The sequence below is a fragment of the Stegodyphus dumicola genome, chromosome 8 (genome assembly GCF_044657685.1).
Source record: "Stegodyphus dumicola isolate Sdum_Otavi_A_Nest chromosome 8, ASM4465768v1".
NCBI classification, from domain to species: domain Eukaryota; kingdom Metazoa; phylum Arthropoda; class Arachnida; order Araneae; family Eresidae; genus Stegodyphus; species Stegodyphus dumicola.
Window position 1 is genome coordinate 186,893,263 of NC_140775.1, and position 25,982 is coordinate 186,919,244.

General features: G+C 31.4%; 2 protein-coding genes across 2 annotated transcripts in view; one reads left to right on the top strand and one right to left on the bottom strand.

Annotated features, from left to right (window-relative positions):
* Nucleotides 1–19,623, bottom strand: part of LOC118183044 (tetratricopeptide repeat protein 17) — a 63,770-nt gene extending 44,147 nt beyond the window's left edge. The window contains exon 1 of the mRNA XM_035352453.2: nt 19,129–19,623. Coding sequence (XP_035208344.1) covers nt 19,129–19,236 — 108 coding nt within the window. The 5' untranslated portion in view covers nt 19,237–19,623. The remainder of the gene's footprint in view (nt 1–19,128) is intronic.
* Nucleotides 19,624–19,778: 155 nt separating this feature from the next.
* LOC118183045 (soma ferritin-like) lies at nt 19,779–24,766 on the top strand. Its single transcript, XM_035352454.2, has 4 exons — nt 19,779–19,991; nt 20,703–20,849; nt 22,842–22,967; nt 24,441–24,766. Exons 1-4 carry the CDS (start codon nt 19,887–19,889, stop codon nt 24,585–24,587), a joined length of 525 nt encoding a protein of 174 aa, XP_035208345.1. The 5' UTR covers nt 19,779–19,886; the 3' UTR covers nt 24,588–24,766.
* Nucleotides 24,767–25,982: the final 1,216 nt, after the last annotated feature.

Consider the following 25,982-nt stretch of genomic DNA (forward strand, 5'->3'; position numbering starts at 1 on the left):
CACTCTAGTATGACCAATTCTGAGGCGAGTCAAAAGAACTTCCTCCTTATGATTTTTGGTTAATTCCCAATGCTCAATTTTAGGCTTTACATGTCTTAATTTATTTTAAAGCTGAACATCCCAAAGTTGCTGCCATTTTTTTCGGATCTTCTCTTTCAGAACACAACAGATGTCTCCAAAAGGGATGAGACGACCGGACAGTTCAACAGCACATTTTGCTGTGATATCTGCCAGCTCATTCTGCTGTGATATCTGCCAGCTCATTCCCTTTTATTCCCACATGCCCGGGAACCCAGCAGTACAGGATTTCATATCCACGACCTGTTAAGTTTATATGTAACTTAAGAACATCCACTATTACTGGATTTTGAGTGTTAGAAAAAGCTTCCAATGATTTAAGCGCACTATGCGAGTCTGTATAAACTATAAACTTTTTGTGGCAGAGCCTTGAGATGTACAAAAGACTATAATATATCGCAGTTAGTTCAGATGTTAAGACGGAGAAAGCATGGTTCAAGCATCTGTCCTTCACGTGATCTTCAATTACAAATGCCATCCCAACATGATCTTTTGACATCTGTATAGACTGGAAGATAACTGCTATATTTGTGCCTGTGCTCAGCGAAGAGTAGTCTGTATACGATCTCGTTAGTGCTTGCCTTCACGTGATGTTTGAAAACATCAAGAAGCTGAATCCGTGAATTTTCCCAAGGTGGGATTTCAAAGTTCTGTACTGCGTGGGGGAGCATATCTGAGAGGGAATGTTCCTCAATGATAGGACAAACTCTTAAAGGAAAGGTAGGAACACAGGATGGACGTGTTTCAAATAAAGTGTTACATATATTATCAAGTAAGTACAGCTTATTGGGATGTTCAGGTTGTGATAGAATATTAAAATATTGCAAAAGGGACAATTGCTCACGCCTCAGATAAAGTGATGGTTCGTTAGAGTCAACATACAGGCTCTGGACAGGAGAAGTCCTGAAAGCTCCTGAACAAATCCGCAGAGCTTGATGGTGAACAGAATCTAGTTTTAACAAAACTGTTGACCGAGCGGATCCATAAACAACTGAGCCATAGTCCAGTCTAGAGCGAACAAGGGCTCTGTAAATGCAAAGCATAGAGGAACGTTCTGCACCCCAGGAGGTGTTCGCCAACACTTTTAAAATATTTAGTGTTTTTAAACACTTCTTTCTCAGGTTTAAAACATGAGGAAGGAAAGTCAATTTCTGGTCGAACGTCACTCCTAAAAATTTTACTTCGGGCGCAACTGGAATAATTGTACCATTCAGATATAACTCAGGTTCAGGATGGAGACCTCGCTTCCTACAAAAGTGCACGCACACAGTTTTTTGTTTAGAAAAAGTAAAAGCCTGTTTGTTTGACCATTCCTGGATCTTATTCAGAGCCATCTGCAATTGCCTCTGTATGTATCTCATGTCTGCCCCTCGACAGCTAATTTGTAAATCATCTACATATAGTGATCCTAAGATGGTGGGAGGAAGTTCTTTTAATACAAAATTTATTTTTAAACTGAACAGTGTTACACTAAGCACACAGCCTTGAGGCACACCCTCTTCCTGTTCAAAAACATCTGAAAAAACAAAGCCAATCCTTACTTGAAAAGTTCTAGCGATCAAGAAATTCTGTATGAAAATTGGTAGGTTGCCACGCAAGCCATTCTCGTGAAGATCCCGGAGTATACCGTATCTCCATGCCTTATCATAAGCTTTCTCAATGTCGAAGAATATTGAGACAAGGTGACTCCTCAAGTTGCCAAAAGATGATAGTCAGGGGGGGTGATGAAAGCAAATAATAATAAATGATTATCAGGTTGGGTATCATGGATGAAAATTATTCAGAAGCCATAAAATTAGCTATGAACTTTGGTGGAATCTTTTGGTTTGAGATGTATGCCAAACCAAAAGGCAGCTAAACAACCAACAAATTATTAATCATATAAATTTAAAAATTAATAAATTATTGTGTTCCTTCAATATGGAGATGTTTTATTTAGTGATAAACTGAAATTAATAATTAGGACCTTTCACATGCTTTATAATGAAAAAATATCTACTGTGCATACAGTACCGACCCTAGACTCTCAGCCACCCACGTGCAAATTAAAATAGGCTCCCCCTTTTTAAAAAATATATTTGATTATCATTTCACCCTCTTTAAATTAGGCAGCGCATGTACTGTTCACCACCTTGTTAGTTAATCTACAACAGGCATCGGCAACCTGTGGTAAGCAGTATATTTCTCAATGGCATTCTACACCACTCTACAAATCACATAAAGAAATATCGCCCTCTCTCTGCTTTCTGCACTGACCCACCCCCACATTTTCTCTCCTTTTGTTCGGTTCGTCACGCCGATATACCAGTTCAGTAAAAAGTCCATAATCCGGACGTCCATTATCTGGAATGATCTATAATCCGGACCTCAAAGCCACAAACTTTTTTTTTATATGCTTTACGCATGCACTTTTAATGTATAACGGACGGTATAAGCTAGGCTGAAATTATTTTTACTGATTCTAAGGCATTTCAGTTAATGTTGCAGATTGCGCCGTTCCTTAATCTTCTAATTAAATCCAGCTTATTATTTTTTGCAGACTGTTAGAGCAATTTTATAAAAATTAAGCTTGAACTTTCGATTATGCCAAAAAGAGTTTCCAATTCTGGAGCTGCCAAAGGATCTACAAAGCAAAAGCATGTTTCGATGTCCATCAAACAAAAAGTGGAATTGCTGCAAAAAATGGATAAAGGCATATCCGTCTCAAAATTATGCGAGGACTATGACATTGGATGCTTGGCATAATTTATGGCCAGCTACCATATATAATTTATGGCCAGCTACCATTTGGCATAATTTATGGCCAGCTACCATGGTGAGGACAATGAAGATGATAGTTGTGAATTTGAAGGTTTTCGGACATCTCAAATTAAAGGCGAAATTCTCCAGCTATTGAATTTTGCACAGAAATGTGGAGAAGCTGTAATAAATGAAGATGATATAACAGAAGTTTTTTATTGTGACGACAAGGCCTCAATCATCAATCAATTAATGGACAGCAAAATCTGTAGTATGGTTCTAGATCCAGAAAATAACCGCTTCCGATAGTGAAGAAAGTGACAGAGAGGTTACTGAAAACGAAAAAATTTCGATTGATAAGTTAGTCGGTATTCTCAACACAGCAATTACAGGACTTGAACAGTGGAACTGAACAAGAAATTATTTCTGTTTATAGAATTAAAGAGAAAGTATTAGCACAAAAAATGAAACAACTTACATTGAAAGAAATATTTAATAAAGTAAACAAGTAAATATTAAGCTTTTTTTTGTAAATTTTGATATCCTTTAGGCTTTCAAGATATGTGGCTTTCAAGACTCTTGGATAAATGAGATACTATTCGTACAAAAAAGAATCGTGTTGCATGTGTGTTATGTCGTGAAAGCATCATATGCCATACATCAGGGATGCAAAGACATTTTTCAAACTAAACATCAGTCCCCATTTCAAAATTCCGATGAGAAATTTGAAGTTATAAAAAGAGCTGTTACCTGATATAAGAAAGAAGTCACATTTTTTGTCAAACAATTGGAACGAAACTCTAAGCGACCGAATGTAGTTTCATAATTACTTATTGTGTAGCTGCCAAAGGCAAATCTTTCACATATGCCAAATATATAAAGGACACATTTTTAAAAAGCATTGAAATATTGCTCAGCAATTTAGCAAATCTACAAACAATATTAACCAGAATCCAAGAAATACTGGCTTCTGTGCGAACTATTGAAAGACAAATAACTTAAATGGCAGAGAAAATGCAATAACAAAACAGAATTCTGAATTACAAGAAACTAGTATTGCAGTTAGAGCTGCTCTTGATGAAATTACTACAGTGAATAATGTTGTGCATCTTGTTTTATTATTATGCTGTAATTGTATGTTGTTTATTTTTGGTTTTAAAAAATATGTTTAAAAGCTACATAATATATATACAATTATTTTTTTTTATTTCAATGGAATAGCTTAAATTTATATTGTTTATTTTTATGATAATAAATAACTGTATGTCGATGATGTATAATTAATATATATAATAAAATCCTATATCTGTATTCTTGACCTCTATTCTCTAACTCCACATGCATAGCTGCGGGAATAGAATTGTTTCAAATACAAGATCTGTCTTGAAAGTAATGTGGCATATTTTCTTCTGCCACGGCTATCCGTCACACAGTGTTGCCGCTTGCACAAAAGGGTGGGTGGAGTCTTGGGAAACAGGCTCCGAGCTTGTGAAGAGTCACAGTGCCTGTTTCAGTGAACCCTTGTGCGAGTGCTTGGTCAAAATCAAGATGGAAAAAACTCTCATGCAGCAATACACGAAAAGTTTTATTTCAAACTTGAGAAACCGGCTTTGGAGACTTTTGATGGGAGATTAAAAAAAAGATTTGATTGAGATTTGATCATTGAAGATTAAAAAATCCTTCAAAGGATAACATTTGGGGACGCTGAACATCAAGGAGGCTAAGACAAGATTACTAAAGGACATCTCTGTTACAGAGTTCCAGGACACATATAAAGCATGGAAATTGTGTTGGAACAAGGGTGTTAAAGCAGGAGGGACGTATTTCGAAGAATATTGAATAATATTATACGAATCGGTTCACAAATTTCTCTAAAAAAAATGGGTGCATTATTTCCGAGACAGACCTTGTATGTCCCACTGTGCGACACCCTGAATTATATTGGAAGATTGGTTTGGCACTCCACAGCTACAAGGTTGCCAACCTCTGATCTAGAAGCTTGAATTAATATTCATATAGGAATTTTTCTATGCTGAATTTGCAATTTATAGCTGTCAGTAATATAAATAAATAGTGATGTGGGACTGTTTATCAAAAAAACAGGTGTCCGTTTCCTTCATAATTCTACAGAAACGATCGGAACCATATTGGTGGGATCTCTGGCAACTTATGATTCAATGCTAGCCAATTTTCACAATCAGCGGGATAATATGCAAGTATGAATGAACTAAATTTGTTAGTTCATTAATCACAATCTTAAATTATTTCATACCTTTTCATTATGTATCTAGCATGTATTTTGGTACCTGTGGAAATGAAGACAAGCACACACCAAGTCCAAATGACAACTAAAGCCAACTGAGCTAGCATTATGTGTGCATGTACCTATAAACTGCTTTCATAACTAGATTGCTTACAATGAAAAAAACCCGCTAAAATGTAGTCATAATGGAAAAGTATAAATTATTTATATCAGTTTTTATACCTTGAAGGATGTATACTGTTTTCATTTAGTATCTTGGTTAAATGTTGTAATGAGAAAAATAAAATATCTTTATCATTCACATTACCTTGCCCCCAGATTCTAAGAATGCTGCCATTTGGCAAAGCATTAACTCTTTAATATATCTTCCAAATTAATACTTCCTTAATAAAATCATAAATAGCTAACAAAACTGACAAATTTAATCATGAAATATGGATACCTATGAATTATTGCAACCAACTTAGAAGTCAACAAATTTTCAGACAAAATGTGACAAATGCTAGCAAACATGCACATAACAATTCTTCAGGCAACCATGCTTATAACATCCCTTTAGGCAAGCAATAATGCCATTTCAGTGTTGGCCCCTTTTTTTTCTAGGGGCTTTTATAAACAAATTGTGGTATTTTATGCCTTAACTTAATATGTGCTTGTGGAGTGAATCTGCCAGTGAATGAAGAAACTGCAGTAAATTTTCCACAGTAATACAGATTTTTGCTGAACATTTTCTAAATGGAGCAGCAAGGAAATGCATTTCCTAGATAGCAGTAGTTGCCAAGGTCTCCATAAAGCTAAGTCTTCATAATTCTCCGATTTTTTAAGTGAAAACAGATTGTTGTTTCAGACTGCTGATTTTGGGAGATGAATAGCACAAAAAATCTACATAATATTTATTTAAGGATTAAAATTTATATTTTAAATTAATAAAGTATGCTTCATTTTCACATGCTGATAATGTTTGCCAACTTACAAATATCGATAGTTTGAAAATCTTTCAAGAAAATAATGTCATGAAAACCACCAACTTGCATCCGATAAATAACACAACAAAAAAAATGTCGTGAAAACCACCAACTTGTACCCAATAAGTAACTTTAACCTTTTCATCTGTAAAAAATAGCCAAAATGTGCAAACATGATACATAAGTGCCAAAATTTGTAACATATGACTTATTTCATTCTCATATCTATCAAATGTTTATGAAGTGGTCACTAAGATAAGAAAAATACCTTCAAGTTTAATTAGTGTGTAATTAACACACACTGACTTAAGAAAAACATACTTCTTAATACAGTCAACATTCATTATCATAACCTGAATGCCCTATAGAAAATGGACATTATAACCAAAGGTCATAATATTGAAACCAGATTAATTATACTCTCATAAGCTAGGGGACTTTTTTGCAGCAGTCATTGAAATTTAACTAGTGTTGTAATCAGCAGTCGTTACAACCAGCATTGACAGTAATTTCAATCTTACTTTTAAATAATGTATTTAATTAACCCTCTGAGCAACATGACTGGCTTTATACAGTCATCATATTTTTCGTCACTTGCCATATATTAGCTTATAATTTAAGATATTTTACTTTCTTAATAATGTAAATATCATCTCAACGAATGTAAGTTTATGAAAATAGAGACTAAAATGAGTAATTATACAAATTTAGCTAACAGATGCTGTTTTAAATACCAGACTTCTTGACAGATCTAAAATCCTGCACCTCTCGGAGGATTAATGTAAATCAAAATGCATTTAATGCACAATACATCAAACTAATAATTTTATGAATATGTATGGTTGTAAATTAGCTAATACTTGAATCTGAATCCTACAATGTTGCTCGACAACTAGCGAGTTATCAGTTATCGCTACCTCTAAAATTAATATGATAGACTTGCGAAAAGCGTAACTAAACTCTTTTATCAAACTGATTACATAAATGGCCTAACTTGTGCTACAAATAAAAAACTAGTTGTGGTGATGTAATTTAATCAATACGAAGTACTTAAATTTAAATGCTGATAAAAGTAGTCTAAGACTGCACAGTTAAACAAATAAGCTGGCTCAAGTAACTTTTACCAACACATAAGTTTAAAGCAATCAGCTCAGAGAGAATGTAATAGGATTTACATATAGACGGAGCTGGGAAAACCTAATAGAGTTATGCGAGTGACAGGAGCTCTCATCCTCTTAGATCCCAAAACCCTCAGTTTAAATGCACTTGAAGCTAATTTGCATTCTGGCGAGGAACACAGAATGAAATTAGAAGATCAAAAATCATAATAACTCATTAATTAACATATGAATCTTTACAAACATTTGCAGCTTTGTAGCAATTCATAAAAGGTATTTCTAATACAGAATCAATTTTATGTTTGTAAATATTTTTTAATTTTTTGCCCAAGCCCCTTTTTCAAGATGGTGGTGTAACTTCAAATTTCAGTTGTCCTATTTCATTTCCAGTGAGTGATAATATAAAATAAATCAATATTCAAGTGACAATACAAAAGTTCATTTCTTTTTGAGGTATTCATGTGAATGGTTGTGTTTATTTTGAAGTAGACAGTTCATTGAAGGTATACAAGTTTTTTAGTTTAAATTTTATAAACCTCAAGTGATCAGACTAAGATGTCAATAAGCTTAGATTCAGATATCACTAAAACACCGAGACGCTGTTTATGACTTGTAATAGAAAGAAGTTTGCAAAACAAGTAAAAACATTATTAAATGTGGATCCACAGAATTTTACAATTTTTAAAAAAATCTGATGTGATTGTGATGTTTTTAAAAAATCTGATGTGATAAAAAAATCTGTTGTGATGTGAAAAACCACATGACTTCTTTGTACGAAATCTTAAATTACATGCATTTCATTTAAACTTACTTCAGTTAAACTCATTACAGATACATTTGTCATTCAATTAATTCCGTTCTCACTTCGCAGCAAGGCAAAAATACATAAAACTTCAAAATATCTTCATTAAAAATTGAAAAATACAGAAAAACGTATAACACCAAATAAAGTTAAAACAATTTTTACAATTAAAATTACAGTTTCTATGTAAAAATAAGCAATTCGTCCAGCAGGCAATTTGGCAGATTTCTCGGTGCACAAAACTGAAAGTTTGCTGTAATTTCCACTGGGCAAAAACTGACTTAATTTACTATTCTGCTGTTTGAAATACAAACAAATGTGGCTGCTATAATTAAAAAAATTAGGGGTACTTTTCTGTTTTGCCGGCGCAAGCGATAAAGTCGCCAGTAATGGTACAACCGATGCCAAATGGAATATTCTTGCTGGTAACCTTTTACGCCTCATTTTCAAAACAAGTCGCAGCTTTTTCTTATCAGATTGATTTTTTCTTTCGATACTGGCATATAATTACATACAGTTTTTACCAGATAGTTCAGTTTTATGTCTAAGGCCATTTTCGGTAATTAAGTCAGTTAGGATGCAATCACAGCGCTTACCCGAAGCCGAAAATATAGAAAAGGTAAAGTCAAGGGTTAAATTCATCAATCCTAATGAGAATGCATTAGCGAAGTAAAGCACTGCAGTTTTACATAATTTCTGAGTAAGCTATTCGTACGAATTGAAATATTTCTTGCATTTAAACTTGTGTTCCAAATCAAGATTTAACTTGAATTAATGTAGATAATTACTGAGAGCATTAGATTTTTGTAAAGTAGTTTACGTGAGATGAGATAGCTTGGGGTCACATGATATGAACCGGCGAATCAGGATGTTGAACCATGAAAGCAAATTAAATTCTTAAGTTAATGTCTTTTTACAAATTTATTGTCTTTATTTATTGGCTTTTTATAAAATTTTAAGTGATATTAAAATGTTTATGCCTTCAAAAAAAGAATTCTTAGAACTAACATTTTTTTAAATATTTTTTATGTGTATACTGTATGTTGTCGCTAATAAAGTCTGCTTGGCGAGATTTGCGCCTGCGAAACGGAAAAGTACTAAATTAGGTTTAGCCACACTTAATTTTTAAATTGTTGATAATTTTACAACGATTACATGCAAATTAACTAAAGACATAGAAACCTTACCCAGAAGATAAGAACAACATAATTCAATCATTTTTAAAGCAAAAAATGAATAATTTAAAAACATGAAAAATGAGAATAAAAAATGAGCTCCTGGAGCCGAGTAATTGTTTGTATACCAAAAGTGTATATATATATATATATATACTTTTGGTGTGACCGATTGCAACCAAAAGGAAGGTTCACAACTACATGTTATAGAGTCCTATATAGAAAATTTCAATGTTCTAAGGCTACTTGTTTTTGAGTTATGCGAGATACATACATACGCAGAAGCATCACAAAAAAAATTCTAAATCTTTTTTGCAACCCATTTTGGGAAAAAGAGTCCTTCATTCTGTCCTTATGTGCAGATGCCATGTAAAAACATAGTTATATTGTATTCTATTCCAATCAAAATGGATATTCTCATTGAAATACGATACCTAAAAATTTTCGGGATTACAATACTTCCTTTAACTTCATACAAGCAAATAAAAAGGCAATAAAAGAAAACTGGATAAAACAAAGTTTCTGCCATATAAACAAAATAAATATTTAAACTTTGGTACATTATAAGGACAATGAAGCCACACACAGCAAAACATATTGCATCACACCAAACACCTGGTGCTGTTTTCAAATAACATTGCTTATCCCAGTTGCTGTTATTACAAATAAGAGGTACTTCTTTCCAATTTTGATAACGTGTTCATACCAGCTAGTTTAAATTCCATGCCATTTTATTCATGTTATACTACAGTACAAAGTCTTTAATCCAGACTTGTTGGGACTTCGGCGAATCCGGATTAGGCGGTTTTCCGAATTATAGATCATCAATTTAAATCTGGTAAGATGGAATGCAGAAATTATAAAATTAAAAATATGAAACCATAATTTATGAAATAAAGAGCAATTACAATCTAAAGGGTATCAAAATTTACAAAAAAAACCTTGATATTTATTTGTTTACTTTATTAAACATTTCTTTCAACGCGCGCATGCGTAAAGCATACATTACGCATAGTCGAAATTAGAAAATTGCAACCAGAAAACTATTTGATGTGTATTCATGATATTTATAATGATGAGGAATTTGATTTAAATCATATCAAAGACGGAGTACATCCAGATGAAATACTACATTTAGTAAGGAATTATAAGCCAAATAAAATAAAAACATCTGCCCTGAAGATGAGGATAGTGCTGAGAGATCAACTTACAGTTCATTGCGCACCACGACATTCACCCCCCCACAACCACCACCAAACTTTCTACAATTCTTTTCTGGGTCCTGAAAAAGATTGATGTCCACATTTTTTGAAAAAAAAAAAAAAAAAGGCTAAAATCAGATATATTAATAAAAAACTTGGAAAAAATTATAATTCTCGCACTCATTTTTCTGTGTGGCAACAGTCTCACAAGCTGTTGATGAAAATTTGCTTTGTTTCGAAAGTTGTTGCCACTGCTCACTTTCAAATCCTAGAGTTTGTTAATAAAAAATTTCGAAGTTTTACGATGAAGTAAAAACTGCATTGTCAAACATTAAATACATTACTCCCAATTTCAAATATTCGTGGGAAGCCATTTCAACTATTTCCATCTTCACGCGTCTTTAATCAGCCTACTCATCATACTTGAAAACTCTGAAAGCACTGATTTTCGCACTCATTTTTGCGAGTGGCAACAGTCTCGTACGTATGAGATAAAAATGCTTTATTTCGAAAAGTATTGCTACTGCTCACTTTCAAATTGTAGAGTTTGTTAATAAAAAATTTGTAAATTTTACAAATTCTATACATATAAAGAAGAATGTGCGTTTGTTCGTGTTATTGATTTGTGATCAATTATGATAAATTTTTTGCCACATTTAATTGACTAAAATTGTATATAGGTGAAATATTTCATGAAACTTGAGCCTTTATGACCATTTGATTAGAAAGAGGAAAATAATTAAAAACTGCATGCCATTTTTGCTGATATAATGAGAGAGAATTAGCTTATTTTTCTACGGAATTTTTTATGTGGTTTCCATATTGCATCAGACTGATAAATGTATGACTAGGAATCATATTTTTTGCATCATTATTAGAGAAGGATTATAGCGGTATCATTCTCTCTGTTGCTAGATGCATTACTCTCAATCTAACTTAACTGGCATCGGGCACTTCCACTAGTTTCTTATTTAATGAAACTACATAACAGAATATTTATAATGGAAATATGATGTAAAAAACAACCAACAAAGTATTAGAATAAAAACTGCAAAATGGTTTGAAAGAAACCAGGGTACTTGTCTTTGGTAGCAGCCTTGGCAAGAGAAAATGATATTGGTGGTATTTAAGCTTAAAAAACTGCACTTTGTTCCCGAATGTTGTGAACATCCATAAAAATGAAATTCACTAGGTTAATGATAAATCATAGTAAGAATTTAATAAAAATTTGCATTTATTATCGTACTTAACACAATTCTGTCAGCAGTTTATTTAAAATAATAACATAATTCAACAACTTATTTAATATTGCTGCGTGCATACTGGTTCGTTATGAAATGAATGCACAAGTCTGATGAAAAATGAAGAAAAATTTATTATTATCACAACAAAAATGCTTAAATTTTCTCAAATTATCATGCAGTATTACAATATCTCACAGTAGTTATCTTTTAACTATTTAAATGCCCAATAGAACGTAATTCAAAACAGCTAAAGAAAGCTAATCCGCGAATTTGCTACAATCAACAACAGCAGTTTTCTAAACAACAACAAACTAAGCAACTACTACGAACTGAGATGTTTTCCTCCTTTTATAAGATTTTAAAATCATGCGCTAAAATTTTCTAGTACTTTCTCGAAATTAAAAAGAGATATTTATTTATTTAATGCACACGCTCTTGTATTTTCAATTTTCCGGCTTAGCTTTCTTTTAATATTCGTCATGTGCTGCACTGTGCGAGAAATAAAACCATTTAATTTATAATTGAACTAATATTAGCTTTTTAAGTACCAAATTCGTAACACTATATACAGTAATGATTGTTGATAGCAAGTGTTTAGCTTAGTTAATTGCTTAGTGCTGCAATTAAAAATCTACAGTTGTTTAGTTAATAGCTTAGTGCTGCAATTAAAAATCTACAATTGTTTTGAAATATTCTAATGCAGACACTTGGGAAAATCAGAAAATATAAAAAGAATTGTATAATAGTGTTCTGTTCTCCCTTCTGTTTGATAAATTGACAAATGTAATCAAAAAAGAAAAATTGCTTATTTATATTCATATGGTTTTTAAAGATTATGCATCTGAAGTACTGTCTACCAGTATTCTATTCTGGGTGTGCTTTTTTTGAAAGAAAGAACTAGAGGAATTGATATATTCAATTATTTTATAAACTTTCTCATCAATTTTAAACTACCATTTTTAAAATTAGTTTTGATTACAACAGATGGAGTAGAAGCAATAATAGGCTACATAAATGGATTTATAACGATATGCTAAAATTATGATGAATTCCCAATTTTTTTTACCTACCACTGCATAATTTGCCAACAAGTGTTAGCCAGAGAAAAAATTAAAATACAAAAGAAATTAAATACACAAGAAAAAATTAAATACACGATTATGATGAAATTAGAAAAAAAATTAAATACAACAAATTAGAAAAAAAAATTAAATACAAAATTCTGAAAGATTAGAAAAGAGAAGAAAAGAAAAATTGGAAAAAAATATTAAACATAAAATTATGATGAATTCCCAATTTTTTTTTTACCCACCACTGCTTAATTTACCAAGAAGTGTTACACAGAAAACAAATTAAATACACAGAAATAATGTGCATAGCTTTCAAAATTATTAATTCTATTGAGAAAGTTCCATCAAACAGCAACCTTTTCAAGTTGCAACTTTCAAAGGACAGCCAGAATTATTATTATTATTATTATTATTATATATTGGTAAGGTAACTAAGTACATTTCTGCATTGATTGTGATTTAATTCTAAAAAAGCAACATCAAAAATGTGCAAATTTAAAAAGAAATTTGGCTCTCAGATTTAAGGTTTCTTATAAAATTTTATATCAAAATTAAGTAATTTTAAGTTTTGCATTGCAGGGAAAAAACAAGACAATAAATAAAATAGTCAGTAGCATTAAAGCATAGAGAACAAAATTTATTATCCTAATAGAGGATATTCAACAAACAATTAGAATCAATTTCAAAATATGTTCAATCTCTTACAAAGTCATCAAAACTTTATTATAACACTGAAAAACTTATTGCAGAAATAAAAAATGCAATTGAAGGCTTTGAGGTTAGATTTCATGATTTAAAAAAGTCATTATTGCAGAATATCCATCATTGTAGTTAAGAGTATATTTAAGGGTGCCTGTGGATTATTGCTCAGTTGTTTCATTTATGGTAACCTGAGTAGTTAATGTTATGGAAATCTTATTACGACATAATTGGTTGCACGAGTGCTGTGAATTTGTTTGATGGGAAAAGATTTGTAAGGACTTCTTTGTGAGTTGGATGTTGGTTGGAAGTACGTTGCTTCTTTTGTGGTTTACATGGTAAAATGGCTGAATGTGGTAAGATTAATTTGAAGTTTTTGTATGATTTGGGAAAAAAGCATTAATTGACTGGTGTGTAAATGAAGGTTTACTTAGTAGCCATTATAAGTGTCCCGTTTGTACAAAGGAAATGTGTATGGTCGAACATCGCAGGATACCGGTACTACAGATGATGTTTTTTACTCTTATTTTTGTGTATTTGGTAAAAATACATTTACGGGTGCCTCATGGCGAAAATTGGTGATTTCTGGCAGTACATCGACACCGAGTTTGTGCGCTTCTAGTTATTTTGGCTTAGTGTAGCGGCAGCCAATTATACACTAGAGCCAAACAAAAAATATTCTCAGTTATCTATATTTTAAATCAAACAATGAAATAACATAAAAAAGGAAATTAATCTTAGCACTACACAAAGGAAATATCCACTTACCTTATTTAGAAATTTCAGTGTCTTCAGTCAAACAAAATTCCTTAAGAGCATCCAAAAACTTCCTAAAATTATTTGAACTAGGATGTGCACACTGGCGTCACCATATAAATTCACAAAAATAACAGTAAAAAATATCCTCCATAGCGCCAGTATCAGCTAATCTTTGGAATATGGTAACAGGTAGTTTGGCGACATTTTGGTAAGGCGATAAAGGTTACTAGCTAGGACTTTAGCAGTGTACATGGATAAAGTGAAGAGTGTGCGCAATGCCATTTTTGTGCAATTCGAGGATGTTTTTTTAAGTGAAAATTGATCGACGTGTACATGGATACAGTGTATGTGCAATTCTTAAAAACGCGGCAAGCAGTGGGTGATTCTGCACTGTCTCCCAATTTCGCTCCTAATCTTCGTCTTGATTAAGCACTTTTGTTCCATAAAAGGGTACTATTCGGTTTCGAGGGCGGTAAAAAAATTGCAGCGAAAATGTACGCGCAAAAGCGCCAAATCTAGCAGACGTGCCCATTTAATAGCGCGCAAAATCTAGCGTATGCGCTGATTTCAGATTGCGTAAGTTTATATTTCTTAAGACTACTATATTTCTACTATTATACTATATTTCTTAAGACGCCATTGAAATACTACTTTAATTTTTTAATCCATTTTTGATTTTAAATCCTTTTTGATATCCTATGGATTTAACAATTTGGGAATTGGCCATGACGAAAACTCGGCAATAGAATTTGGGGTAAAGTGCAGAATCACCCACTGCTTGACGGGTTTTTAAGAATTGCACACACTCGGTATCCATGTGCACATCGACCTATTTTCACTTTAAAAAAAATCCTAGAATTGCACAAAAATGGCCCTGCGCACACCCTTGACTTTATGTACACATCGATCTATTTTCACTTAAAAAGTAAAAGAAAATTGACAAAAATCCAATTGTTTTTACCTTTGTAAAAAGCAGCAAACAAATAAGTGAGTGATTCTGCACTTTACCGAGAATATTTTCAAAGAAAAGGCATCATTCATTATAGAAAATTACGTTTGAACAACCAACGAGACGAAATTATGCTTTAGCGATAAGTCGGTAGTGAAATAGCGATGTAGGCATCCATTCAGTTATGTTTAGCAATTTTTATATAAATTATAATAATCATCTGAAATAGTTATTTACTTTTATGCTTCCATTCAGTCATGTTTAGCCTTTTTCATATAAATTATAATAATAAAAAAGTATTATATGAAATTAAGTATTATATTATATTAATTAATTGATTAATATTATATTAATTAATTAATTAATTAATGTAAAAGTATTATATTATATTAATTAATTAATTGATGTTTTCATCTAAATTAAAACATCAATCTTAAATAGTTATTTACTATTATACTTCCTTTCTTGCAGCAATTATTTTTAGCAGAATTGGCATCAACGATAGTTTGGCGATTTTTTATGGCCCTCAAAATCGAATAGTACCCATAAAAGTTCTAGCATAAGCGTAATTCGGCTAGCAGATTGTTGGAAAAAAAAATGTTGAGTAAAAAAAAAAATGCCTTTACTTCGTGAAAACAAAATAGCGTCCAAAACAAAACTAGCAGGTTGCTGTAGCAGGGTTGGTCGCCAAATTTTCGCCAAGTTACCATAATCCAAAGATTAGCGCCAGTATCCTTTGACATTCGACCATATACATTTCTTTCGTACAAACGCAACACTTATAATGGCTACTAAGTAAACCTTTATTTACACACCAGTCAATTAATGTTTTTTTCCGCCTTTCATTCCAAATCATACAGAAATTCAGATTAATCTTACCACATTCAACCACTTTATCCTGTAAACCACAAAATAAACATTCCTAATCAACATCTAACACACAAACACACTTACAAATATTTTCTCATCATTCAAATTCACCTCAATCTCACAACCAATTATATCATAATAGGGTTTCCATAACATTCAACTACTCAGATTACCATAAATGAAACAACTTAGCAATAATCCAAGAGACACCCTTAAATACACTCTAACCATGAATTTACGTGGTGATGCCAGTACACAGATTCTAGTTCAGATAATTTTAGTAAGTTTTTGGACACTGTTAAGAAATTTTGTTTGACTGAAGACAAGGAAATTTCTAAATAAGCTAAGTGGATATTTCCTTTATGTAGTGCTTAGATGATATAAAGAATTTCCTTTTTTGTGTTATTTCATAGTTTGATTTAAAATGTAGTTTATTGAGATTATACACTTTTTGTTTCGCTCTAGTGTAGAACTGGCTGGTCATTTGACTTTTTAAGTGAAAACAGATTGATGTGTACCTGGACAAAGTCAAGGAAGTGCACAATGCCAAGTTTGTGCAATTCTCTGATGTTTTTTTAAGTGAAAATAAGTTTATGTGTATATGGATACTGAGTTTGTTCAAGTGTTTGGTTAGCGGCACACACAAAAGCCAAAATAACAAGTCAAAGAATTATACAAACTCAGTGACTATGTACCACCAAAAATCAGCAAGGGGCACCCATAAAATAGTTGGCTAAAATTGACTTTAAGGTAGCCCTTGTATTATCGTGAAGTTGTTGTTTCATTTATGGTAACCTGAGTAGTTGAATGTTATGGAAACTTTATTATGACATAATCGTTCACATTATTCTGGGAAATTTCGAATCATGGGATGTTTTGTAAAGGCTTTTATGGTGTGTGTTGCTTAGGAAGTACATTGCTTGTTTCATTGTTTAGATGGTAAAATGGCTGAATGTAGTAGGATTAATTTGAAGTTTCTGTACATTTTGTGTTTTGGAACGAAAGGGGAAAGTGCATTAATCGAGTTAATTAATTGTGTAAATGAAGGTGTACTTAGTAGCCATAGTCCGAAACTACGTAGTATATTTTCGATTCGTTATTTTTGTGAATTTCTGTGGCAACCCCGATATACGGATTGTAGTTCAGATAATTTTAGAAAGTTTTTTAATGCTGTTAAGGAATTTTGTGTGCCACAGACTGAAGACGAACGAATTTCTAAATAAGGTAAGGGCATTTTTGCTTTGTATAGTGCTAAAATATATAACAGGTTTTTTCTTTTTTTGTGTTATTTTATTGTTTGGTTTAAAATGTAGTTTATTGAGATTATGTGTTTTTTGTTTGCCGATACTTAAGAATTGGGTGCGCCTTTGACTTTTTAAGTGAAAATATATCGATGTCTAAATGGACAAACTCAAGGGAGTTCGCAAAGCATAGTTTGTGCAATTCGGGGATTTTTTTTTTTTTTTTAAGTGAAAACAGGTCGATGTGTACATGGATACTGAGTTTGTACAATTCTTTGACTTGTTATTTTGGCATGCGTAGCACCAATTTTTGTGCCAAAAATCGCCACTACACAGGCCAAAATAACAAGCATTGCGACAACTCGGTATCCATGTTCCGCCAAAAATCGCCAAGGGGTACCCGAAAGTATACTTTTACCATATATTTTTACCTCATTATTCCCTTTTAAAAAAAGATTTTAATGTAAAGCGCATTGTGTCAAAAACTACTGATCTAACTTAACAACCCCAAAAACTTGAGGAAGAGCTTTGGAAATGCTTCAATCAAGAAAAGCATTCCAGTATTATTAAATGCAGTAAAATATAACTCTCTTGTTTTGGATCTTCAGATCTAGATGCTTAGGTAGATCAGCTTTTCCATATTTTGAGGTAACAAAGAATTCCATACACATATATTCCCATTATAAGATTCATTATCATCATCTTTGTTAGGATATACATCAAATTACGCATGCTAGGTTATAGACATGCTCATGTGTACTTCCCTTTAATGATGATGTAATCATTCCTGTGGCTACTTTTAATTAAATATTATTAATAAAATATAACAATTTCACAGCCCTTTTCCCTCTATCACTAATTATTACATGAAACACAAGATTGAATGAAGCAAATGCCAAGATTTTGGAGGTAGATCACAATCCATTTTTTTTTTTTTTTAAGTCAATCATATACATGCAGAAGTTGCCCACCCCTGCTATACAGCATATTTTCTAGACCTTGTAAAATATGGATTATTATCTTTTGTAATCATTACAAAACACCTTTGCTCTCCAAACCTTTGATAATGTTGATGTGAAAATGACATCATAAAACTTTTCCGACCTTAAAACAGAGGGGTTCAATTGTTTAATTGCCATACAGATCGGAAAAGATCATACATAATTAAGATAATTATGGAAAAAACAAACTCTCCTTTTTTTTTGTTTTTCACCTTTTCAATTATACAAAAACAAACAGAAACCTTTACACACATTAATTTTAAAATTTATAAATGTTGCCAAATATTTCACTGATTTTTCCAAGACTATAATTATTTTATATGTTAATATGATTACATTAAAGGGGAAATCTAAATACAACTATATTATTAAATGAAGTAAATAGTCTAAACCCTAAATTTTATTAATTTCTGCATCTAAAGAAGATAATGAACATGCAAACTCGCTAACTCAAAATCATTTTAATTTTTATTTTGTACATAAATTGTTCATAATGGTTACGGCACAGCAAGAGCAATACAAGTAGTTCTGTTTGACAAAACTTCAGTCAAATTTACAGAAAAACTGAATCACAAAAATTGGCCAGGGCGCCCAAAATGCTACAACCGGGCCTGTTTAGAGGTGACACAGTATTGATAGGCTCCATGCCTGTGCGTTAAATTTCTGAAATAAATATTCTAACCAATAAAATATATAATTAATGTCAGTATTCTCTTCTTGGTGAATTTAATAGTGCTAACGCACTGAAATATCGTGAATGGCATTACAAGTGTATAAATAGGTAAATGAGAAAATCAGGAAAAAAAAATAAATAAATAAAAACGCACATATAAGCTAGTTTTAAAATTTTAAAATAAAGAATAATAATTATTTCGTTTAGTCTACAGCATGTACTCAAAATTAAAATAACTGGAAATCGTTAACAGTTTGCTTTTATGCGCATATGTTTATACCTGAGCTTGTATCCGACCGTCTTCTGTGACGATCCAATGAGTTGAAGCTATGCATTCGTGGAATATAATTAAAAGGCAAATAAGCCATCTGCTCATTATTAAAGACATTACAATACGCAAATGTAGGCTTCAGCATCAGAGTATATAAATTAAAATTTAGTATCAAGTTTTCATACGATAAACATTCAACTCTTCCGGTAAATACAATAAATCAAAATTACACAGTAACAGTGGCCATCTCAAATATGCTAATTCTCATCTCGTGACTCAGAAGCGGTCAGGCAATGAGTATGAGATCAAGACTTTTATCTTTGGCTTAGGTTATCTATAAAATACATCGATTTAATTTAGAAACCTAAAATTTTCATTGATTTTCTTAACTGAACATTATAAAAGTATTGTGTCAAAATTTCATGAAAAAACTAACTGTTGTATTTTGTTACTCAAAATAAAACACCATAATAACTAAAATTTCATATTATTGAAAATTTTCATCCGTTTAGCAATATTATTCACACCAGAAAAAAAGTTTTTAAGCATCTAAATTGTTGCAGATAGTACGCCTTATTTGCACCAGGGGGTGAAACTGGAGGATGAAGCAACCAAACCGAATCCTATAAAAACCCATTATCCGGATATTTACGTCATATTATGGTGCTTTGCTTCAACAGTGTTTGAACGGGCATCTCTTAACTAACGAAATTTTTTTTACATAAATTAAATTTTGTTTCATCTTCAGTTAAAATTCATTTAGAATCATGGCAGTAAGTCAGGTTAGACAAAATTTCCACGAAGAATGTGAGGCAGGAATCAACAAGCAAATTAATATGGAACTCTATGCAAGTTACGTGTATCTCTCCATGGTAAATTTTATTTATGTATATTTAGCATATGTTTATTGACTTAGCAATTGAAAAATATATTGATCTTTTTCTCTTAGTATTAACGGAAATAAATTTATAATTGAACTAAAATTAAGAGGTGAATGTTCCTGATGTATGTTCTTTATACGTTCAAAGGTATTGAAGTTTTATCGTTTTTAGTTTCAGTAACAGTGTAAAAGAAATTATAATTGAAACTTGCTATATATTCAGATAATGTTGCATTCTAAATGGTCATTTTGCCGCATGGCGCCATGAAGAAAATGCGCAACTACGCAGCTGTGATACAAAATGGTGTGGACATGCGATCCTTCACTTTCATCACCCGTTGTGGCTGCTTTTGCAGTCTTAAATTTTATCACCTTCTGCGGCTTTCCTTGTGGTGCATCATTCCGTTATTCTATTAAAGATGCTAAACAAGAAGTACTTGTGTAGAATTGTGAAGTAATTAATAAAATTAAAATACCAATTTTTTTTAGTTTATATAGTTGCTTCTCTCTTCAGACTGAAGATTGTTACCCTCTTACTTTAGCACATTCGGAGAGAGCGAGTGAATTACATAAAGGCGATAACGTGATTTAAATAAATGTAGTATTTTCTTCCAGAGCCGTGTATCACATATTTTTATTGGATATGTGTCAAAAGATGTGATTTTAATAAATTTATTTTGTAATATCCCTAATATATTTTCAGAGTTACTACTTTGATCGAGATGATGTAGCTTTACCTGGATTCCGTAAATATTTCAAAAAAAGCAGTGATGAAGAACGTGAACATGCTGAAAAACTGATGAAGTATCAAAACATGCGAGGAGGTAGAATTGTACTTAAAGCCATAGAGGTTTGTTTCTCAAACGTTTACTTGCTTGCTTTGTTATGTTCAGATTGTCATTTTCTATACTTAAATCCTTGTATGTAGCCATCTAAAATGTTAAGTTAATATTTGCATCGTAATCTTATTTTAACTAATAGATTTAATAAGATTTCTTATGTTTCTTAAAATTAAGATTAAAAAATCATTGAATGACAAAATAGCTCGATTGTAATTTGATACATGTGTACTAAATTAAAGTATAAGTTTTGATCATAATCTTCATTAATAAGATTAAGTCATAATCACAATTATAGTAAATTGTTAAGTCATAATCACAATTATAGTAAATTTGGAAAGTATGTGAATTATTCAGGACTTCTACATGTGTTTATTATTATTTCAGAACCTCTTTTTCACTCTTTGTAAATGCCAGTTGATATTAAAATGTCCATTCATTTATATCTTAATGTTTGGTGCTTATATGTGTAAATTTAAAATTTAATGACATATAGTTGAACATTTAAAAAATCTGTATGTGTAAATGTGTTTCAGATTTTATTTTTGTTAGTAAAAGTAAAATTTTAGCATATAAAAGAAGCAAAAGAATTGATTTATACCCATCAGTTATAACTAAGCATTTTTGGTAAGAAAAATTTATAATTATGTACCTAATGAAATGAAGATTAAATTAACTAAATTGGTATTTTATGCATGCATTTATTTGCCTTGAAGTTCAGTTAATTTAGCTTCTTGCAAGGTAGTATAGTCCTTGCATAAGTCCATGACTTTCTGGAAGCTGTTTAAGGATTCTGACTTAAAGCTTAAGTAATGTTACCGAGTTAGGCATTTGTTATAGTTACAAATAATATCCTAAAGAATTTTGGAAAGTTTAAAATATCTTCTAAATTTTTTTGCACTTTCTGCTTTTTGTTTAAAAAAAAAAAAAAAAAAAAAGAGAGAGAGAGAGAATTGCAGAAACTTGGTTTTGTGCTAACCTCTGCAGCAGTTACTGTCTAGGAAACTCATTTTTTCCTCACTGTTTCCTTTAGAAAAATTTCAGCAAAATCCTGTATTTCTGTAGAAATAGTTTCGGGAAAAATGCAGAATCACCCACTGCTTGGCACATTTTTAAGAATTGCACGTACTCGGTACACACATCAACTTATTTTCACTTAAAAAAATCCCAAAATTGCACAAAAATGGCATTGTGCACTCCCTTGACTTTATCTATGTATGCATCGACCTATTTTCACTTAAAAAGTAAAAGGAAATTGACAAAAATCCAATTCTTCTTACTCTTGTGAAAAACTCCAAACAAATAAGTAGGCAATTCTGCACTTTACCTATAGTTTCATCCATTGCTGGCTAATTCTCATATTTTAAAATGCTATATATTTACACATATAAAATATCATATTTTAAAACTAAGTTTTAAGGCAAAAACTATCATAAATAAAATCCTAATATACGGTACGACCTTGGTGCGATTTTGAAAACTATTGTTAACCAAAATGACTTGTTTTACTGTTCACTATAAATATCACGTTTACTGCTCATTATAACATTGCCAAGTCCTGTGGATAATGTGTACTAAAATGAAAGCATGAATTTTTTATATAAAAAATTGGGAATTGAAAGATAACGAAAAAGAATGCATACAAAAATGGAAACATTGCCTGATTTGAAGGGTTGTTATGAATATAGTTGCTGGATGAATGGTTTTGCACATGGTTGCCAGAGTTTGGCACATTTAATTTTACTTTTACTAATTTAATTACTATTGAGATGACTTGTAAATACCCTGGTATGTTTTACTTCTTGTATGTGTCCCATAAAAGTTAAAAGTTGTATAGAAACTATTAGTAGTATTTTAACCCCAAAAAAATTGATAGAAATTTAAGATAATTTTGACAGCCAGTGCTACATATATTTTTCTGAATTTCCTGTAAACAAGATCTTTTTTTATTCTTAAAATTGCAGTATATTCTTAAATTTTCATGTAGCATCAATTCTGTTTAGAAACCAGCAGTTGAAGATTGGGTAAGTGGTCTACATGCCATGAAAGCTGCTCTGGAATTGGAGAAGACTGTAAATCAGTCCTTGCTTGATCTTCATGCTGTTGCTACTGCCCATAATGATGCTCAAGTATGTAAATTTCTACAGTAGTAAATCTTTAGCTCATTTAATGAAAATAATTGTTTGAATGGATTTGATTAAAAAAATAATTAAAAGAATATATTAAATATAATTTAAATTGGATGTTTTCTACAAGAGGGAGTCTTATTGTGTCAAATTACCATTTGATTTAAATATATATATCCTTAATTATATTTTGAATTAAGATTTTTAATATCTTTAAATTGAATAAACATAATGTTTAAAATATTTCAGCTTTTAGTAGTAGTTCTTACACATTTAAAAATTCTTAAGCATCTTCATCATTGTGACACAAAAGAATTTTTTACCCTTGGAAGATGAAATACTGTGAATGATAATCTTGTTAAATGTTTAGGCTAGCTCCTAAATTGGAAGATTAGATGTTCATATCATATACTATGTTTCAAATAAGCCAGTTATTATTGAGTATTACATAACTGAAACAGGTATTATTTTCAGCAAAAATAGAGGTATATTTAATATTCTAGACAAGAAAGGAAAACTGCCTGTTTTCCTGTGCTATAATATAAAGATAATGTATTTATTTCTGTTTCTTTAAATAGTTAATAAAGTCTTGTTTGAAATTGCAGTCCTTCAGAATTTCCTGCCATAGCAAATGGATAAATGCATTCGCAAATAAAATTTTTATCATCAAGGTTTGCAGAGTAAAAGATAGAAATAGGTCTAAAGTAAGACAGATGTGATAGTTGTAAAAATTCTTCAGTGTAAATCCTTACTTTATCAAATAATAAAAATGAATTTCTATGATTTTTTTTAACAGTTACTTTTCCATAGTTGATTACCAGTTATTTGTGGGGGAAAACGTACCTTCTTTATCAGGTACTGTAAATAAAGCTTTAATTTTTTGTTAGAATTGCAATAATTGGCTAGTTAAAGGATGCTTGTTCCTTTAAATTAGTGTTTTTTTTTTAGCCTGTTATTACAGGAAATGAATCCATAAAGCTATTAATTTCTCTCTGAAGATGCTTGATGTAATGTAGTATATAACTAATTGGAAATGGTAGTCTTCCAACATAGTTCTGTTATAATAAATGATTTTTTAATTGACTTGATATTATTTCTGAGCATCGTACATATTTTGGATTGTTTCATTTTGTCTATGTTATGGCACAGATAGAATGTTTAGTTTTTAAATTTACAAATGTCTCTGGATGCAGATTATTTTAATACTATTAAAATTTTAGGAAAATTTATATTAATTTTGTGTCCCTTGAAAATTACGAAATAGTCTGTGAAGAAATTGTAGTGATATTAAGATAAAAATGCATGCTAAATCCTCTTTTAAAATGACTATCTGTGGTTCTGAAGAACTTTTTATCTTCTGCAGACATGATCCTTTTAGAGAGGCTAGTCAATGTTTGTTTTCAGAATTGCTGGTTATTTGCTGAGGTAGTTGTCATATGTGGATTGGCTATTTAATTTCTTATTGTATATTTTCAGATGTGTGACTTCTTGGAATCTGAGTATTTGAAGGAGCAAGTTGAGGCTATCAAGGAAATATCTGACTACGTGACCAATTTGCAACGTGTTGGAACCGGCCTTGGAGAGTATATGTTCGACAAGGAAACTTTGCATGGCGAAGATTAAATGCCCTTTTAATTTCCACGCACAACACAGTGAAATAGTTTCATTAAAAGTTTCTACTATGATCCTAAAATTGTTAAATCATAAAATTAGATTTACAGTTGTGAAAAAAATTACTTGTATCTGTAGGGATGTGAAAACTATGTAGTAACTTAAAAGTCAATAAAGAAAGTGAACAGCTATTGAGTAGTATACTTATTATATAACATTAAAAGTACTGTATTTGAAATAGTTGATATGCATTAAAGTACAATACTTATCTGAATAAAAGGGGCGAATGAGCAATGATATTCTGTAACAATAATTGGGATCCATGTAATTGAAACAATATTTGGAATGAAGCGGTATAGCATTTAAACTCAGTTTATCATTTCTTTCAAGACATTTGTAGATAACCTATTTAAAAAATCAAGAAACTAGGCACTTAATTTTTACAGATGTCTCCTGTAAATTATCATTATGGGCAGTCTGTGTATGGGTAACCTGCATGTGTGAGAGAGTGTGGTAAAAAGAGCTGATTGTGAAAGTTTCACTTGAATAATGACTGTCATCATGGCTATCCTCGATTTTTATTTCTTAGTTTGCCAACAGATACAGTAAAAAGAAATGTGGAAAAATTATGATCAGATTTAGTGTTTTTGAAGTCATAAATGAGGATTATCATGGTTATCAACACGGAAGTATAGTGCAAAGTCTTTAATCCGGAATGATCTATAATCCGGACCTCAAAGCTACAAACTTTCTGCGCATGCGCGTTTAATGTATAACGAATGGTATAAGCTAGGATAAAATTATCTAATTATCTGTTTCAGTTAATGTTGCAGATTGCGTCATTCCTTAATCTCTTCTAATGGGATCCGCCTAGGCTGAAGAAAGTGACAGAGAGGTTAGTGAAAAAAAAAAAATTTCGATTGACAAGTTAGTCTGTATTCTCGGCACAGCGACTTGAACAGCGGAACTTTGTAACTGAACAAAAAATTATGTCTGTTTATAGAATTCACATAAAACGAAGCAACTTAAAACAACTTACATTGAAAGAAATGTTTAAAAAAGTAAACAAATATTAAGCTTTATTTTTTGTAAATTTTGATACCCTTTAGATCATAATTGCTCTTTATTTCATATTTTTAATTTTATAATTTCTGCATGCCATCTTAAATTGATCGTCGAAGTCCGGATTAAAGACTTTGTACTGTACATATTTTTCAAATTCTTTTTTTAATATTTCTGCTAATTCTAGTAAGCTTTGTCTAATTTTACTTCAAATAAATTAATCTTTTGCAGACCTTAGGTATAGTATTACTAAAGGCTTAATACAAAACTGTCATTTTTATATAAATGAACTGCAAAGTAACATTATTATCAAAGCATTGATAGTTGCCATCACTTTCAGTAAAC